The following is a 17,500-nucleotide window of genomic DNA, read 5'->3' as shown; positions in this document are numbered from 1 at the left end:
GCTGCTGCTGCTGCTGTTGATGGTCTGTATCATCTATATTATTGCTGCTGTTGCTGCTATTACTTATTGTTCTGCTGCTGTTATTTCCTCCTGTACCTCTTGGGGTCCTTGTTGTTGTTGTTGCTGCTGCTGCTGCAGCAGCAGCAGCAAAGGGGCCCCCTGAGCCTAAGCGCAGCAGCAGCAAACTAGACAAACTTTTATCTGATTGTCTCTCGAATTGTTCCCTTAATAGTTTAACTGTACCAGGGTTAGCTCCTACTCTTTCTCTTCTTGCTGCTGCTGCTGCTGCTGCTGCTGCTGTTGCTGCTGTTGCTGCTGATGATGATGGTGCTCCTTCTGCTGCTGCTGCTGCTGCTGCTGCTGCTGCTGCTGCTGCTGTTGATCCTAGGAAATTAGATGTGCTGCGCGTCTTTAGTAAATCAGCACCATCATCACCACTACATACAGATGGACTTGTGCCTGTTGATTGCTGCTGCTGCTGCTGCTGCTGCTGCTGCAGTTGCTGCTGCTGCTGCTGTAGTTGTTGTTGGGGATCCCCTGCTGCTGCCCCAGCAGCAGCCTCCGCGTACGTCATACGCCGCATCCCCGAGTTGCATGCAGAGGACGAGGGGTCCATTTTATAGGAATTAAACTGTTGAGCAATATATATTGCTGCTGCTGCTGCTGCAGTTGCTGCTGCTGCTGCTGCTGCTGCTGCTGCTGCAGAGGCAGCTAAAGGGGGGAAGCAAGACAGTGGAGTGCTGCTCCGTTGCTGCTGCTATCCAGCAACTATTTAGCAGCAACAACACGCAGATGTGGAACCCCCCGCTGCTGTTGTTGTTGCTGCTGCTGCTGCTGTTGCTGCTGGTAGAGCTGCTGCTGCTGCATGCTGGTGCTGCTGCTGCTGCTGCTGCAGTCGACTGAGGCGGAGAGCGGAAGGCCGCTGGTTGCTGCTGCACTTTTATGTCATTGCTGCAGCAAGATCAGCAGCAAAATTTATTTATTTTTTATTTTCTTTTTTTATTAATAATTAAATATAAAGACATAAGCCAATAAGGCAAGATAACCTTAAATAAATGGGGCCCCCTGCAGCAGCAGCAACAACAGCAGCAGCAGCAGCAGCAACAGCAGCAGCCACTCCAGCAACAGCAGCACCGTGACTGCTGCTGCTCGTATGTGCCGACGGGCAGCAGCAGCAGCACCAGCAGCAAATAGGATGTATAATAGCTTATTATAAAGGTATTTAATTATATATTTATATAATTATTTACTATTTATTATTTATTATTTTTATTTATATTTATTTGCATGCGTTTTTATAATAAAGAAAGCAAAGAGGGAGGCAGACATGGCGATCGCGTTCTTCCCGTTGCTGCTGCTGTTGCTGTGCTGCTGCTGCTACTACTGTACTTGCTGCTCTTTTCTGCTGCTGCTGCTGCTTAATATATATTAATATTTATTTATTAATAAAAAAAATAAAAAATAAACCTTAAGAAGGGGCTGTCACCCCCTATTTGCTGCTGAGGTGCCGCTAGGGTCTAAGAGGGTACTGCGGTCTGTGTACGAGGGTTTAGGGTTTAGGAATTAGGGTTTAGGGTTTAGGGTTTTTTATGTTCTTTAATAATAAATTAAGTGTCTAGTCAGCCCCTTACTCCCCCCTGCATGCAGCAATTGGGGCTTTATTCTCCCGTCTGCTGTACGTGGGGTTATGACTAAACCCTAAACCCTCGCATATAAACAGCAATACATCTGCTGCTGCTGCTGCAGCAGCAGATGTATGAGCAGCAAAAGGAACCCTTAGCAGCAGCAACATCCACAGCAGCAGCAGCAAAGTGTGCAAGACATAACTAAGGCTAATAGTTGTTATCCTTCCTTATCTCTGTATAGTTAATAGTGTCTATATATACACATATAATTGCATGCATGCATACTTGCATGCATACATACACGCATGCATGCATGCATGCATACAACTATAAATTCACGCATGCATGCATGCACGCATGCACGCATGCAACTATAAATGCATGCATGCTCCTTGTTACTATATATGTTACTCTTCTATCCTTAAGTAACATAGGAATAATAGTAATAAATTATTATTAATTATTATTATTATTTATTATTTATTATTATTATTTATTATTATTATTTATTAATTATTATTCTTTTTTTTTCTTAATAAAGATATTTATATTTCCTTAAAATAATAAAAATCTTTATAGCATCATACCCTCATACCGTTGCATGCATGCATGCATGCATGCAACTATAAATGCATGCATATAACAAGATATGCATGCATGCATGCATGCATGCAAGCATGCATGCATGCACAGGGGTTGTAGGACAGCAGCTGATGGGGAGGAACGGTGAGACAACAATGTTGCCTCTCCTGCAGCATGCAGCAGCAGCAGCAGCAGCAGGCTGCAGCAGCAACTGCAGCAACACATCTAACGTATGTCTTGCTTCCTCCTCCTTATATCTGTGCTGTCACCCCGACACCCTGCTGCAGCTGTTGCTGCTGCAGCTGTTGCTAGAGGCTCAAGCAGCAGCAGCAGCAGCAACAACAGCAGCAGCAGCACTTAGTGCTTCTTGCCTCGCCTCTTGCTGCTGCAGGGTGTCTCCCCTAGTAAAAGTAATGTGCTGCTAGAACTGCAGCAGCAGCAAAAATCTGCATCAGCAGCAGATGCTGGGTGTTGCATCAGCAGCTGCAGCAGCGCTAGCTGCAGCAGACCACCAGCTTCTAGCTTCCTAGCTGCTTCTGCTGCTGCTGCAGCAGCAGCAGCAGCTGGGTGTCTGATGGCAGCAGCTTACCTGCTAGTGTATTCCTTATAGAGCCCTCCTTCATCGTGGGGGCTTTTTGCTGCTGTTGCTGCTGTTGTTGTTGTTGTTGTTGCTGCTGCTGCTGCTGCGGTGGTGGAGGTGTCCCTCTGTGTCTGCATGCATTGTATGGCTGCTGCGTGGTGCTGCTGTCTCTCTCTTATGAAGAGTGTGGGGTGCAGCAGCAGCAGCAGCAGCAGCAGCTTCCTCGGCGGTGTTTGCTGCTGCTGCTGCACTACTGCTGCTGCTGCTGCTGCTGCTGCTGCCACCATGCATGCGGGAGGCGACACCACTATCCCCATGTAGATGGTGGTTGTTGTTGTTGCTGCTGCTGCTGCTGCTGCTGATTGCCTGCCCCTTTAGTGTAAATCCTCTTAGATGTCTCTTGGATAGAGTAGGAGCAGCAGCAGCAGCAGGAGGATTACCTTCTGTTGCTGCTGCTGTTGCTGCTGTTGCTGCTGCTGCATGCGTATTATCTAACATAGTAGTCTTAAGACGTAATTCCTTGAATGTGCTTGCTGCCTTCTTATTAATAGTTTGCTGCTGCTGCAGTACTTTTTGCTGCTGCTGCAGTTGCTGCTCCAGGAGCAGCAAATGCTGCTTCTCCCTCTCACGACGACGTCTCCTGCTCTCCCTCTGCAGCTGCAGCAGACACGCCTCCCTCCTTATACTACGCATGCGTTTATAGCTATTAATAATCTTTTTTCTTAGATATACAGCAGCAGCAGCAAGAAGGAGGAGCAGCAGCAGCAGACCTATACAGTATAATACCTTTTCTGTTAGCCCTAATTCTCCCCACCAATGTTTCCATGTACTACTACTACTACTGCTGCTGCTGCTGCTGCTGCTGCTGCTGCTATTAAAGGGTATACCTAATACCCATGCTATACTATTCTGCTTAGATATACTTATTCCTTCTTTTATTAGGTTTTTTTTTGTTGGTAATTTTCCTTTTTTTATTAAATTTTTTGCTGCTGTTCTTGCTTCCTTTATATCTATCCATAACATTTCTCTCTCTTTTTCTCCCATTAACGGAGTATTCTCTATTAATCTTTTATATAATGGGTCTTCTTCTTCTCCTCCTCCTCCTTGTCCTTGTCCTCCTCCTCCTCCTGATGCTGCTGCCCCTTGTTGCGGTGCTCCTCCTGCTCCTGCTGCTGTATTAGACCATAGGCCTATACCATTCCCTGCTGCAGCGCCACGTAGCCATTGGCCTGTTTGTAGCTCAAGGGAGCCAAGTCTTACTAATGGCTGCTGCTGCTGCTGCTGCTGCTGCTGCAGCTGCTGCAGCTGCTGCTGTAGTCCCTGCTGTTGCAATACCTGCTGCTGGTGCAACTGTACTTGTTGTAGTTGGTCTAACTGCTGATGCTGCAATGGCTGCTGCTGCTGCTGCTGCTGCTGCTGTTGCTGCTGCTGCTGCTGCTGTATGCCTAGGGCCTCTGCTACCATTTGCTGCATCTTAATAGATACTCCTGCCTTAAGGAGATTTTCTTGTGTTATTTCTTTGCCTAATTTATTTAATTTTATTGCTGCTGCATGCGATGCATGCAGTGCATGCAGCAGCTTCTGCTGCTCATCTGCTGTTCTATTTGGTGCTGCTTGCTGCACACGCTGCAGCAAATCATCAGGTAAGACATCAGACTCTAATTCCTTCTCTGTAGGTACAGGAGATAATTTCTTCATCTTCTTCTCCTCTGCTGCTGCTTCTGCTGCTGCTGCTGCTGCTGTTGCTGCTGCTGCTGCTACTGTTCCTGCTGCTGCTGCTGCTTTAGATGATGAATCACCAGACATCTCCTCCACACTCTCGTGTGTTGACTCTGCTGCCTGCTTCTTCGTTTCTTGCTCCTGCTTCTCCCTGCAGCAGCAGCAGCAGCAGCAACAGCAGCAGCAGCAGCAACAGAAAACCGTAAGCAACAAGCTATACTCCCCAGCAGCAACAACAACAACAGCAGCACCGTCAAAAGCGGGACCAGCAACACTAAAGACAGAGCAGTAACAGATACAGCAGCAGATGCAGTAACAGCAGCAGCAACAGCAGCAGCAACAGGAGCAGGAGCTGCTGACTTGTCTGCTTGGCATTCTTTAGCTAATTGTTCTTTTTCTTGTTTTCTTTTTTCTTCTATTTGTTCTTGTGTCTCTCCTTCTTGTTCATCAAATTCATTCTTTGGTGTCTCCTTTGCAGCAGCAGCAGCAAATGCAGCAGATAACCAACTAGATACACCCCCTACTGGATGTCCTGTACCCTTACGGCGGAGGAAACGCACTGCAGCAGCAACAGCAGCAACAGCAGCAACAGCAGCAACAGCAACCGCAGCAACAACAGAAACAACAGCACACATGCATTCAGCTCATATTTAGCAGAAAATGTAGAAGCAGCAGCAGCAACAGCAGCAGCAGCAACAGCAGCAGCAGCAACAGCAGCAACAGCAACAGCAGCAGCAGCAACAGCAGCAAAGGCAGCAGCAAAATGAGCAGCAGCAACAACCAACGTCATGGGGACACAAAGCAATGGGCATTAGCAGCGGCAGCAGCAACAGCAGCAACAGTAGCAACAGTAGCAACAGTAGGGGCACACAGCAGCAGCAGGTGCAGCAGATCCAGCAGCAACAGCAGCAACAGATGCAGCAGCAACAGCAGCAGATGCAGCAGCAGCGGCAGCAGCAGCAGACTTAGTTAGGGGTTATACCTGGTTTTCCGTCTGCGGGTTCGCTGCTGCTGCTGCTGTCGTTGTCTCCTTCATCATCATCTTTGCTGCTGCTGCTGCTGCTGCTGCTGTTTCCTTCCTTCGTTCCTCCTTCCTCGTCATCATCATCATCTTTATGTTTTCTTTTTTTTGTCTCCTTTTCTTCTTTTGTCTCCTTTTCTTCTTCTCCTTCTTCTTCTTCTTCCTCCTTATTAGTGTCTCCTTTGTCTCCTTTTTTTCTTCCTCCTTCTTTATTCTTTTTTTTATCCCCTCCTTCCTCCTCATCATCATCATCCTCTTTGCTGCTGCTGCTGCTCTTGCTGCTGCTGCTGCTGTGTTTTGTGTCCCCTGAGTCGTCATCATCATCCTCCTCCTCTTGTGCTGTCTCCTTGCTGCTCTTGCTGCTCTCTTTGCTGCTCTTGCTGCTCTTTCCTGTCTCCTTGCTGCTGCTGCTCTTATCTGTCTCCTTGCTGTCTCCTTCGTCTTCTTCGTCTCCTTCATCATCATCATCTGCTGCCTCCTCGCTGCTGCGTGTCTGTACAAACACAGGACCCTGCAGCAGCAGCAGCAGCAGCAGCAGCAGCAGCAGCAGCAGCAGCAGCAGCAGAGCGCTACGCTTTACATGCCTACGGCAGCAGCTGAGTCACATACGTCTGGGCTGGAAGCTGTTGCAGCAGCAGCAGCTGCAGCAGCTGCAGCAGCTGCAGCAGCAACTGCAGCAGCAGCAGAAGATGCAGCAGTTGGTGCTGCTGTCATGCGGACAGCTGCAGTACGAGGATTTACGGGTAACAAATACAAGACACAGCAGCAGCAGCAGCAGCAACAACAACACAACAGAAGTAAGAGCAACACAAACAGCAGCAGCAGCAGCAGCAACAGCAGCACCAGCAGCAGCAGCAGGACTAACCAGAAAGAATGTATTTTCCCTCCTGAGTCTGCTAGGGGGCCCTGTCTTGCGGCTCTCTACAGGGGGAAGAGTTGAGCACAGCCTACACCTCTCGAACAGCAGCAGCAGCAGCAGCAGCAGCAGCAAATGCAGCAGCAGACGACCACATATTCTTCTTCTTCTCCTTATGGCGCCACCGGTGCTGATTGTGCTGCTCCTGCTTCTGCAGCAGCTGCTGCAAGTGCTGCTGCTTCTGCTGTTCATGGTGCTGCTGCTGCTGCTGCTGCTGGGTTCATAATACTCGGACCCCTGGCATTGGTCCGCTGTACCCTTTCTTCTGCCGCAGCTAGGTTGGGGCCCCTGGGGGCCCCTTGTTATTGGGGGGGCCCCCTTGTGTGCCATAGGGTCTTTGGGCCCCCCGGTACATCCCTGTGTGCTTCGAGGCGCCACCGGAGGCCCATGTAAGGGGGCCCCGGGGGCCCCCGATCTTAAGGGAGAAGGGAGCAGCAACAAAGGAGCAGGGCCCCTGCAGCAGCAGCAAGAAGCAGCAAATAAAGTGGGTCCCTGCAACAGCAGCAGCAGCAGGAGCTTGTCTAGGGGCCCCCACCGGCAGGGAATATAGATCCAAGGGGCCTCGTAGTCTATTGGCTCGGGGCCCCCTCTCTGTACCCTAGGGGGCCTTCTGTGGCTCCCTTGTCTGCTGCAGTACAGCAGCAACCAAAAAAAGGGATCGGGATCGGGAACGGGATCGGGATCGGGATCGGGGGAGCGGACTGGTCAGGTCTTGGGGCCTTATATAATGACGGAGAGGAGAAGAGGGGGAAAAAATTTATTTATTTATTTATTTTTCTTTCTTTTCTTCTTCTTCTTATGAATATAAATTAAATATATATATACTATTTTATCTTAATTCATGAAGACTTTATTGCTGCTGCTGCTGCTGCTGCTGCTGCTGCTGCTGTTGCTGCTGCTGCTGAGGCGGCGGCAGCGGCTGCTGCTGCTGGACACAACAGCGGGCGAGTGACTCTGCTGCCGACTCCGCTGCTGCTGCAGCAGCAGCAGCAACAACAGCAGTTGTCTTTATCTCTTTTTTCCTTTTTTTTAAATATTTAAGACATATTAGGGAGAATATATTCCCTTTAGTTGCTGCCTGCAGCAGCAGCAGCAGCAGGAGCAGCGGCAGCAGCGCTGCCTTCTTGCTGCTGCTGCGGCTCCCGCATACCCTTAAACTTGGGTCCTTCTACCTTCAATTAACAAAAAATGTTGCTGCTGCTGCTGTTGCTGCTGCTGTTGCTGCTGCTGTTGCTGCTGCTGCGCTGCTGTGTCTGCCTTGGTTGCTGCTGGTGTCCGCCTAGTCTATGGGCTCGTTCCTTCTTACACCATTGCTGCTGCTCTCTTGCTGCTGCTCTCCTGCTGCTGCTGCAGCTCCAGCAGCAGCAGGAGGAGCTGCAATAGGGTGCACAACAGCTGCAACAACAACAGCGGCAGTAGCAGCAGCAGCAAAGAAGAGCAACAACCCGTGTCTATCTGGCCCTTGAGTACTAGTAGTTGCTCTCCTGCTGCTGCTGCTGCTGCAGTGTCTGCTGCTGCAGAGGAGACAACAGGAGACAGGTAGTCCTTCCTGTTTCCTCTGTCCCCTCCGCCTCCTCTCCTTCCCTCCTACTAAACATCTACATAGCTAGCTAGCTAGCTAGCTACACGACTACCTGTCTAGTTATTCAGTTAGCTAGTACCTCAGTTCGTCAGCTAGCTACACTAGCTAGCTAGCTAGCTAGCTAGCTAGCTAGCTAGCTAGCTAGCTAGCTAGTGTCTATTAGTTAAGAAAGTCCGTAATAAGAGGGAAGAAAGGAGACAAATAAGAGAGAGGTGTCTCCTTTCTTTTTTTTTCCTTATTTATATTTATTAATAAAAAGAAAAGAGACAAATAAAAAGGAGACAGATAAGTAAATAAAAAGGAGACAGTAAATAAGAAGGAGACAGTAAATAAGAAGGAGACAGTAAATAAGAAGGAGACAGTAAATAAGAAGGAGACAGTAAATAAGAAGGAGACAAGGAAGAGAGACAGATGCCCCTCTATAGGCAATAAAGCAAATAAACTCTCAGCTAGCCAATACACCAGTAGGCTAGCTAGCTAGCTAGATAACTAGCTAGCTAGGGAGCTAACTAGCTAGCTACCTACAGTCATCTAGCTAGGCAGCTAACTAGCAGCAGCAGCCCAGCTGGTATGGCAGCTACTGCTAGCTAGCTAGCTAGCTAGCTACCTCGCTAGCTAGCTACCTCGCTAGCTAGCTAGCTAGCTGCTGCCTCTTATGCTGCTAATACGAATACAACAGCAAGTATATTAAGAATAAGAGTAGCTGCGCATACACCTGAAGTTGCTGCCCAATGGACCCTTTGCCCTACAGGCACAGAGAACTCCACACTCCCTGCTGCTGCTGCTGCTGCTGCCTCCTCTCCTGCTGCTGCTGCTTCTGTTGCTTCTGCGGTGGCCTTAAGCTGCTGCTGTTGCTGCTCTTGTCCTCCACAGGATAGACCCACAACAGGTGCAGCAGCAGTCATCCGCAGCAGGCCGTTGCAGCTGCTGTTGCTGCTGCTGCAGGGGGGACCATATCTCAGGTGTACAGGCAGCTGTACCTTTACTTCACGAGTGGTGCTGCTGCTGCTGCTGCTGCTGTCCTCCTGCAGCAGACTGGGGTGTACGTACACCTCCTGCCGCACAAGAGGAGGGGGCCCCAGCTTAGAGGAGTAACTGGGTTGCTCCACATCAACTAAGACACTGCCATGGGTACAGTTGGGGGCCCCTTGGGGGCCCCCGTGGGAGCAAGAGGGCATGAAGAGAGTGGAGGGTTGAAGGAGCAAGGGGCCCCCAGGGGCCCCTGTTAGTACCCTCCCATGGGTATCCGAGGCCCCCAATTCATATGTCTGATCAGGGTCAGCAAATAACTGCTGGGGTAGACGGTACTCTAGCCAAAGAAGACATGCTTCCTCCTTTCCTGCTGCTGCTGCTGCTGCTGCTGCTGCTGTACTCTGCTGCTGCTTCAGCAAGACGCGAGACTCAAAGACTAGATGGAAACCTTTGCCTAACAGAGTCGTTGAGGCCCCGGCTAGGGACAAGGAAACGCCACTGCTGCTGCTGCTGCTGACTGCGTGGCTGCTGCTACCGTAGATGCTCACTGGTGTTTGCTGCACCAGCAGCAGCAGCAGCAGCAGCGGCAGCTGTATATGTCTGGCCATGGCTAGTCTAGGGGCGGGGGTCCCTCTCTCCCCTAGAGGCTGCTACTGTGTGTACCTGCTGCTGTTGCTGCTGTTGCTGCTCCTGTTGCTGCTGTTAACCACACAGACACCGCAGGGCTGGGGGCCCTGCTGCAGCAGGTGTGCTTGCCCCTAAGGGAGTTTAGGAAGCGATGATTAGATGTGTTTATTTTATTGAAATAAATACAAAAAATAATGCAACAAATATATCTTTTGCTGCTGCTGCAGCAGCAGGAACAGGAACGGCGCTGTAGCCGTTGCTGCTGCTGCAGCCACTGCTGCCGTTCTCACCAAACAGCCTCTGGTGGGGCCCCCGGGGGCCTCACGGGGGGCCCCGAGGGGCCCCCCCTTAACAGCTGCCTTCTTCATCAGACAAAGAAGAAATAAATTTATTTTATTGAAGCCAAGGTGCAGTTAGTATCCTGATGGTGTGAGGGGCCCCCTTACAGGCAACTGGGGCCCCTGCAACCGCTACGGCTGCTGCCCCGTTGCTGCAGAAGACTTCCCCGCTGCAGGATCAATAAAAACACAGAAGCTGCAGCAGCTGCAACGTCTGCAGCAGCTGCATCAGCGGCAGACACAAGCAATTGACGGACGGGCAGGAAGACCTTCCGCTGCAGCAGAAGCTGCGGTCCTGTAGCAGTTGAAGTCACTGCTGCTGCTGCTGCAGCAGCAGCCGCAATTGGATCAGCTGCTGCAACATGCATAGGTGGCAGAAGATGTGCCCCCTACACCTACTAGGGGGCAATGCTGCTTGCTGCCCTAGGGGGCCCCACCTCTTGGGGGGCCCCAGGCTTAGGTTGATGGGGCCCCTACTTCGTGCCCTACCTGTCAGCAGGAGGGCCCCCCCACGACCTCGTAGTAGTATGCGTTTGTTGGCCCGTTCTGCAGCGAGCAACATCAGCACCAGCAGCAACACGTGCAGCAGCACTAGCAGCAGCAGCAGCAGCAGCAAATACAGCAGCAGACAGGCAACTGTTGGACGTTTGTTTTTCCGTTGTTTAAGTTCAGCAGCAGATACAACTTCTGCAGCCGCTGCTGCTACAGCAGCAGAGGTTGCAGCAGCAGAAGTTGCTGCTGCAGCTCCTGGGCCCCCCCAAAAGAAGCGGCTTGGGGGCCCCCCTCCCCCCCCTCGGCTACAGTTGCTGCAGCGTCTGCAGCGAGTAGTTGAGGAGCTGCTGCAGCTACAGCAGCAGCAGCAGCAGCAGCGATTCGGCAGTAGAGAGAGAATGACGTATACTGGTCTATCTGATGAGGCAATAGTAGGTACAGACGAGGTGTGGGGCCCCACAGGGGGGCCCTTAGGGGGCCCCTCAGGGGCCCCTTCAGATACAACTGATGCTGATGGTATGTGGGAGGAGAGTACGGTTGCTTCTGAGGAGAGCTCCTGCCTGACTCCTCTGCAGCAGAGGCGGCAGCAAAGACAGCTTAATCAGCAGCAGCAGCTGCTGCTGCAGCAGCAGCAGCAGGAGCTACAGGAGGAGCTACGCAGAATAACAGATGACCTAGTAAGACTATGCGGACGTATGAGGCCCCGCGAGCTGCTGGAGGTGCTGCGGCTGCTTGCTGCAATAAGGAGGAGGGAGGCGCCACTGCTGCTTGCTGCTACCCAGGTGCTGCTGCAGCAGCAACCAGATGAGAAAATGCAGCTGCTGCTGCTACCTATAGAGCAGCAGCAAAAACAAGAAGGGGTAGAGGCACTATCCGTGCTGCAGACAGTTATGCTGCTGCGCCACCTGCAGGTGCTGCAGTTCCCGTGTCTCCCCTTAGCACAGAGGGCACTGCAGCACATAGATGAGTCCCTTACTGTTGCTGCACAGAGCTGCATGCAGCTGCACTACCTGCAGCAGCAACAGCAGCAGCAGCAGCAGCAGCAGCAGCAGCAGCAGCGGGTGCCTGATTGCTTTGCTGAGAGGGATTATGCTGTCCTTGCTCCTTTTATACCATGGCAAAGGCCTGTAGAGTGTGAGGAAGCTGCAGCAGCAACAGCAGCAACAGCAGCAACAGCAGCAACAGCAACTGCAGCAAAACCAATGACTGCAGCAGAAGTCCTTGAACAAATTGCTGCAGCTGCTGCTCCCTCTGCTGCTGCTGCTGCAGACTTGGGGCCTTATGAACTCGACCGGCAATCCCCAGAAGCAGCAGCAGCAGCACAAGCAGCAGATGCAGCAACAGATGCAGCAACAGATGCAGCAGGAGGAGAAGTAGATGAGCTTCGTACCCGTTGCGCGCTGCATGCAGTTGGGGTGTCTCTCCTCAGCAACAGTTTAGTTTATTTTGCTGCTGCTCTTGCTGCTGCGCAGCTACGTTGTGCTGCTGTTAGGCGCATAAGCGATTTGCTGCAGCAAATGCTCATCATAAGAGCAGCAGAATTCAATGCACCACAAACCGTCTCCCTTGTATGCAACCCCCGCTGCTGCTGCTGCTGCTGTTGCTGCTGTTTCTGCCCCTGCAACTGCTGCTGTTATTGCTGCTGCTGCTGCTGCTGCTGCTGCAGGAGCACAGAATCACTGTGTTGTTTTTTTTGCTCAGGCTCTGAACTGTCTAAGCTTAGGTCGTACATCTGTTGCATTAACAAATGTGCTGCTGCATAGGACTCCTGTCTTGCTGCCTTTTTTTTCTTTTCCTCTTCTTACCTTGCAGCTAAATATAATTACGCGGCTGCTGCAGCTAAATGGTCATGTGCTGCAGCAGCAGCAGCTTAAGAACATCAGACGTTTCCCACCCCACAAACAACACCAGATACAACAGCAGCAGCAACAGCTGCAGCAGGAACAGCAGCAGGAGCAGATTGATGTGCATGCACTGCCACAGCTATGGTGCAACATTGTTTCTAGGCTATCATCAGCACTGCCACAAGACCCAGCAGCAGCAGCAGCAGCAGCTAGCAGCAGCACGTCTCGTGCTCGTCTTAGAGACTTGCTGCATGACCATATCTTAGCAGCACAGGAAGCATACGACGCTTCCCTCGAGAAGATCTACCAGCAGCACCTGCAACAGCACCAGCAGCAGCAGCAGCAGCAGCAACAGCAGGCTGGAAGTACAAATGGACTTCCCTCTGGGGCCTCTGCATGCGCAGCGGACGATGCAGCCGGAGCTGTTGGGTCCCACGGTGGTCCCCCAGTGCCGTATCTACCCTCTTCGTCCTTTCCGGGGGCCCCAGTGGGGGCCCCTGTGGCGACTCTTGCGGGGGCCCCTACCCTCCCCTTAGTGCAGCCACAGGCATTAAAGAATGTAGTAAATGCACTGAATTCTTTTTCTCGTCTTGCCCATATGGGTCTTGTGTCTCTGCGTGATGTATCAGCAGAAGCAGCAGGGGCTGCTGCTGTAGCTGCAGCAGCAGCAGCTGCTGCTGCCGATCAGTTGGTGCCCGCAGCGATGCAAGAGGAGCAGCAGATGCTCCGCAACCCCGGTGGAGCACCACCAACAGCAGGAGGAGGAACAGCAGCAGAGGAGGATGAGGTGCACCGGTGGCAGCGCAGCAGAGCACGACTCAGCAGCATTGTGGAGTGTACAGGTGGCTTCCGCATGCGCGGTGTAGAGATGACACCAGGAGACCGCCGCAGCAGCAGCAGCATCTATGCATTCTTCCATAGAGCTATCTTGCTGCTGGTGCAGCACCAGCAGCACCTCGATCCCCAGTCTCTTAGTAATGCTGTTAATGCATTCGCAAAGGCTAGGCTTCAAGGGTAAGCAGCAGAAGCACGACGAACAGCAACAGCAGCAGCAGCGGAACCAAGAGCAGCAGAGGCACCAGGAGCAGCAACAGCAACTGCAACAGCATGTCCATGCTACTGGAGTACCCAGGCTGCTGTTGCTTGTGTTCTTGCTGCTACTGCTGCTGTTGCTACGCATGCACCCTGACCCCGTGCAGCTCTTCCTTCTTCAAAACAGCACAAGCCGATTGATAGTCGATACTCAGCAAAGGATAGCAACACCACACAAGCAGAAGCACCAACAGCAGCAGCCCCAACAGCAGCAGCAGCAACAACAACAACAACAGCAACAGCAGCAGCAGCAGCAGCAGCAGCAAGAGTTGAATGTCTTGTTTGCTTGCAGGCATGCGATTTATGTCTCCCAGCTAATCCCGCGAATGATTGAAACGGCAGAAAATTTCAGTTGGCAACATTTGAGCATGACACTCAATGGATTTGCATGTATGCTGCTGCTGCTGTTGCTGTTGCTGTTGCTGCTGTTGCTGCTGCTGCTGATGATGATGTTTCTGCTGCTGCCGTTGCTGCTGCTGCTGCCGCTGATGTCGGTGCTATTGATAGTAGTTGCTTTTGTGCAGCTCCTACCCTCTTGCTGGTGCTAGCAGTTTATTCTGGTGGATGTTGTTTGTGTTGCTGCTGCTGCTGCTGCTGCTGCTGCTGTTTTTACTGCAGTTATGCGTTGTAAGGAAGACCGACTTCTGCATGCGTTTTGGAATGTCTTAAGGAAACGACCTCTCCATCTAATGGGAGGTAGGAGGGTTTACATTAACCCTAAACCCTAGCCTCAAACCCTAAACCCTAAACCCTATTGCCCTCCTCCCACAACTAAACGGAGAGATGGTACCTACGTGGTGCGGTGTATGTACATCTGCGGTGTCTGTACACCTGCAGCACAAGCGACAACTAACATAATTCATGCAATGGGAAGTTTTGGCTTCAGACACCCCGAGATGATCAGGTACTCCAGCAGCAACAGCAACAGCAGAAGCATCAGCAGCAGCAGCAGCAGAGGTAGCAGCTGCAGCACTGTCTCTAGCAGGAGGAATACTGCACCGGGGCGAAGAGCAGCCGTATTAGGGCAACCAGCTGCAGGAGCTGAAAGCTCTGCCGTAACGGCTGCCGCAGCTGCAGCGGCTGCAGCAGCAGGAGCTCCTGTTGCTGCTATACACTTGGATGGTTTTTCTGTGTTGTGCTTGTCTTTGCAGCCGCATGGCGACGTCTTCTTGGGTGTCTGCGCAACTTCCTGAACTCACCACCCAGGGTAAGTAGTTTCTTTGCTACTGTTGCTGCTGCTGTTGCTGCTGCCTGCCCATTACCAACAGGAGCAGCAGCATATGTGATGGTTGTTTCTCCTTTTGTGTATGCAGGCCTGACGAACCTCCTATTCTCGCTAGTGGTGTTAGACTGCGTATATGAGTGCAGCTTCCCGCCTCAGCAGCTGCCGCAGCAGCAGCAGCCGCTGCCGCCACAGCAGCAACAGGGGGGTGTTTGGCAACTGCTGCTGCAAGCTGCATGCAGGAGAAAAGACCTCAAGCTGGAGGCGATGACAATGCTGAAAGTATCGGCTATGGCGCTATTTGGGGTGTATGGGGACCCTGCAACAGCAACAGCAGCAGCAGCTGCTGCTGCTGCCGAGCAAGCAGCACCACAGCAGCATAGCAGCAGCCGGAACGCATACAACCGTCTATATGACAGTAACGGGAATTTCTTGTTGCATGCGCTGGAGCAGCAGCAGCGGCAGCTAGAGCAGCAGCAAGGAATACAAGCAGAGGCCCCCATAGCAAGAAGCTGCATGCAGCTGCAGCACAGGAGAATTCCTGCTGCTCTAGTAAAGCAACCCGATTTTATTTTCTTACCATATAATCAGCTGGATGAAGGGCATAAATTCCTTGTATGCTGCTGCTGCTGCTCCTGTTGCTGCTCCTGCTGCTGTGGCTGCTGCTCCTGCTGCTGTGGCTGCTACTCCTGCTGCTGTGGCTGCTACTCCTGCTGCAGCCGCTACAGTTGCTTGTGCTGCTGTTCTTGTTGCTGGTGCTGGTACAGCTTGTCTATGCTAGGATGCGCATCCCTCAGAAGCAGCTTGTTGGTTCCTGTTATTGCTGTTGCTGCTGCGGTTGCTGCTTCTGCTGCTGCAGGCCGCACTGCTGAACACGAAGACACTGATGTTTTATCCAGGAAAGCCTTCAGGTAACAGAGAGCGACGGCTGTCGTTGTTGCTGCTGTTGCTTTTGCTGCTGTGGCTGTAGCTGGGGTTGGTGCTTGGCTGCTGCTGCATGTCTACGCGAAATGTTACAGGGGAACAGCTGCTGCTTTCTTCTATTGTTTCTTGCTGGAGACACTAACCTGCTGCTGTTGCTGCTGTGCTGCTGCTTCAGGCATGCACCTGCAAGTGGCCGCGACTGTGCGCAACATGGGGCTGCATGCGCTGCATGAAGTTATAATAGGTGAGGCAGGCAACAACAAGAGAAAACAGAAAAGAGGCGCCGCTGCAGCACTACCAGCAGCAACAGCAGCAGCTGCTGCAGCACTGTGTGTCTTGTGTACAGATCCCTACGTAATAGACATTCTTATACAAGACAATCTTCCTCCTACACAACCACGCAGGAGGAGAAGCCGATATGAGGGCTACACAGCAGGAGGAGGAGGAGGAGCTGCAGCAGCAGCAGTACCATGGAGAAGACGAGAGCAATTTAGACAAGGGCCCCAAACTACATCAACAGCAGCAACACCAACAGCAGCAACAGCAGCAGCAGCAGCAGGAAACTTCAGCAGTTGCGATGCAATGTTTTGTTAGTTTGAGGTTTCGGGTCCCTCCTGCTGCTACGCTGTTAAGCGCATGCAGCTGCTGAGGAGATGCGTTGTCATTGCTGCTGTTGCTGCTGCTGCTGCTGCGTGTGGGTGCTGTTGCTGCAGCACCCACACAAACCTGCAGCAGCAGCAGCGGCTGCAGCTAAGAAGACACCGCCTCTATTCGGCCAGCGCCAGACAGTTTTTCTTTACAATTGATGATCTGCTGTTTAGGGTTTAGGGATTAGGGTTTAGGGATTAGGGTTTAGGGATTAGGGTTTAGGGTTGGTGGATAAGGGTTGGGGTTTACGAAGTACCCCATCACGCGAATAGTAGCAGCTGTTCATCTGCTGCGGTGCAGCTGCTGCGGTGCAGCTGCTGCGGTGCAGCTGCTGCGCTGCTGCAGCAGCTTCGATACGCATTTCAATGAGCAGCAGCATAGCCCATGTCTCTGCCACTCCAAACACCTGCTGTTGCTGCTGCTGCTTCTGCTGCTGCTTCTGTTGCTGCTGCTTCTGCTGTTGAGTAATTCACAACACAACGGACGCTCTTGACATCGCTGCAACAATGATAGTAACAGCAGCATTAGCTACTGCTGCTGCAGTTGCTGCTCCAGCTGCAGCGTGCACCACTGCAGCAGCAGCAAAATTGCGATTATTCTTCCATCGTTCTCATCGGCTATTGCTGCAGCTGTCCGCAGCAGCAGCAGCACAGCGACCCAGCAGCAGAATGCTGCCGCGTCCCATATTAATTGCTGCTGCTGCTGCTGCTCTTGTTTCTTCCTTTGCTGCGCCTGCGAAGGCACAGGGTGTACAGGCATACGCCTCCCGGAGACAATGCATGCGAGCATGCAGCTGCTCCTGCTGAAGCTTGTGGTGCAGCCAGCTGCAGCAGCAGCAGCAGCACGAAGCATCCATCACAACCCTGTAAATGACAAATGGAGACTGCAGACTGTGCGGACGTGAAGCTGGAAGCTGCTGCTAGCTGCTGCTGCAGCAAAAGCTGCTAGCTGCAGCAGCAGCAGCTGCTGCAGTCCAATGCCCCTCCTTCCCTCCGTCCTTCCCCTTCGATCTCCAACATCAGCAAGTTTCATTGTCACCGGAATATCTTCTGCCGGCTGCTGCTGCTGCTGCAACTGCTGCTGCTGCAACTGCTGCTGCTGCAACTGCTGCTGCTGCAACTGCTGCTGCTGCAACTGCTGCTGCTCTCCTCCTCCTCCTCCTCCTCAACTATAGAGAAGCCCGCCCCTACTGCCTTCCCGCATATAAATAGATCTCCTCTCCTCTCCTACTGAAGAATTCAACTCCATAGAAATTATCCTACAAGCACCCCTCTAAAACTATAAGAGAGGCTCCCTTATATATATATATATATATA

General features: G+C 51.9%; 5 protein-coding genes across 5 annotated transcripts in view; 1 reads left to right on the top strand and 4 right to left on the bottom strand.

Annotated features, from left to right (window-relative positions):
- The window catches only part of EMWEY_00030740 (hypothetical protein, conserved), a gene marked incomplete at both ends in the record, with an annotated part of 4,296 nt that extends 3,680 nt beyond the window's left edge, over positions 1–616 (bottom strand). The window contains one exon of the mRNA XM_013481655.1: positions 1–616. This exon is cut by the window's left edge and continues 1,626 nt beyond it. Coding sequence (XP_013337109.1) covers positions 1–616 — 616 coding nt within the window.
- Positions 617–2,826: 2,210 nt separating this feature from the next.
- Positions 2,827–4,593, bottom strand: EMWEY_00030730 (hypothetical protein, conserved; the record flags this gene model as incomplete). The annotated part of the gene is made up of 1 exon (XM_013481654.1): positions 2,827–4,593. One exon carries the CDS (start codon positions 4,591–4,593, stop codon positions 2,827–2,829), a length of 1,767 nt encoding a protein of 588 aa, XP_013337108.1.
- An 878-nt stretch (positions 4,594–5,471) lies between these two features.
- On the bottom strand, positions 5,472–6,687 carry EMWEY_00030720 (hypothetical protein; the record flags this gene model as incomplete). The annotated part of the gene is made up of 2 exons (XM_013481653.1): positions 5,472–6,020; positions 6,679–6,687. The coding sequence occupies 2 exons, from the start codon at positions 6,685–6,687 to the stop codon at positions 5,472–5,474; spliced, it is 558 nt and encodes a 185-aa protein (XP_013337107.1).
- Positions 6,688–8,678: 1,991 nt separating this feature from the next.
- Positions 8,679–9,605, bottom strand: EMWEY_00030710 (hypothetical protein, conserved; the record flags this gene model as incomplete). Its single annotated transcript, XM_013481652.1, has 1 exon — positions 8,679–9,605. One exon carries the CDS (start codon positions 9,603–9,605, stop codon positions 8,679–8,681), a length of 927 nt encoding a protein of 308 aa, XP_013337106.1.
- An 884-nt stretch (positions 9,606–10,489) lies between these two features.
- Positions 10,490–16,419, top strand: EMWEY_00030700 (hypothetical protein, conserved; the record flags this gene model as incomplete). Its single annotated transcript, XM_013481651.1, has 10 exons — positions 10,490–12,022; positions 12,156–13,312; positions 13,683–13,784; positions 14,027–14,086; positions 14,542–14,597; positions 14,704–15,164; positions 15,472–15,523; positions 15,712–15,780; positions 15,941–16,136; positions 16,407–16,419. 10 exons carry the CDS (start codon positions 10,490–10,492, stop codon positions 16,417–16,419), a joined length of 3,699 nt encoding a protein of 1,232 aa, XP_013337105.1.
- Between the last annotated feature and the right edge of the window lie 1,081 nt (positions 16,420–17,500).

This window comes from Eimeria maxima, genomic scaffold (genome assembly GCF_000499605.1).
Source record: "Eimeria maxima Weybridge genomic scaffold, Emw_scaff378, whole genome shotgun sequence".
Taxonomy (NCBI): domain Eukaryota; phylum Apicomplexa; class Conoidasida; order Eucoccidiorida; family Eimeriidae; genus Eimeria; species Eimeria maxima.
The sequence above is the reverse complement of the archived record's forward strand: the minus strand, read 5'-3'. Positions and strand labels throughout refer to the sequence as shown.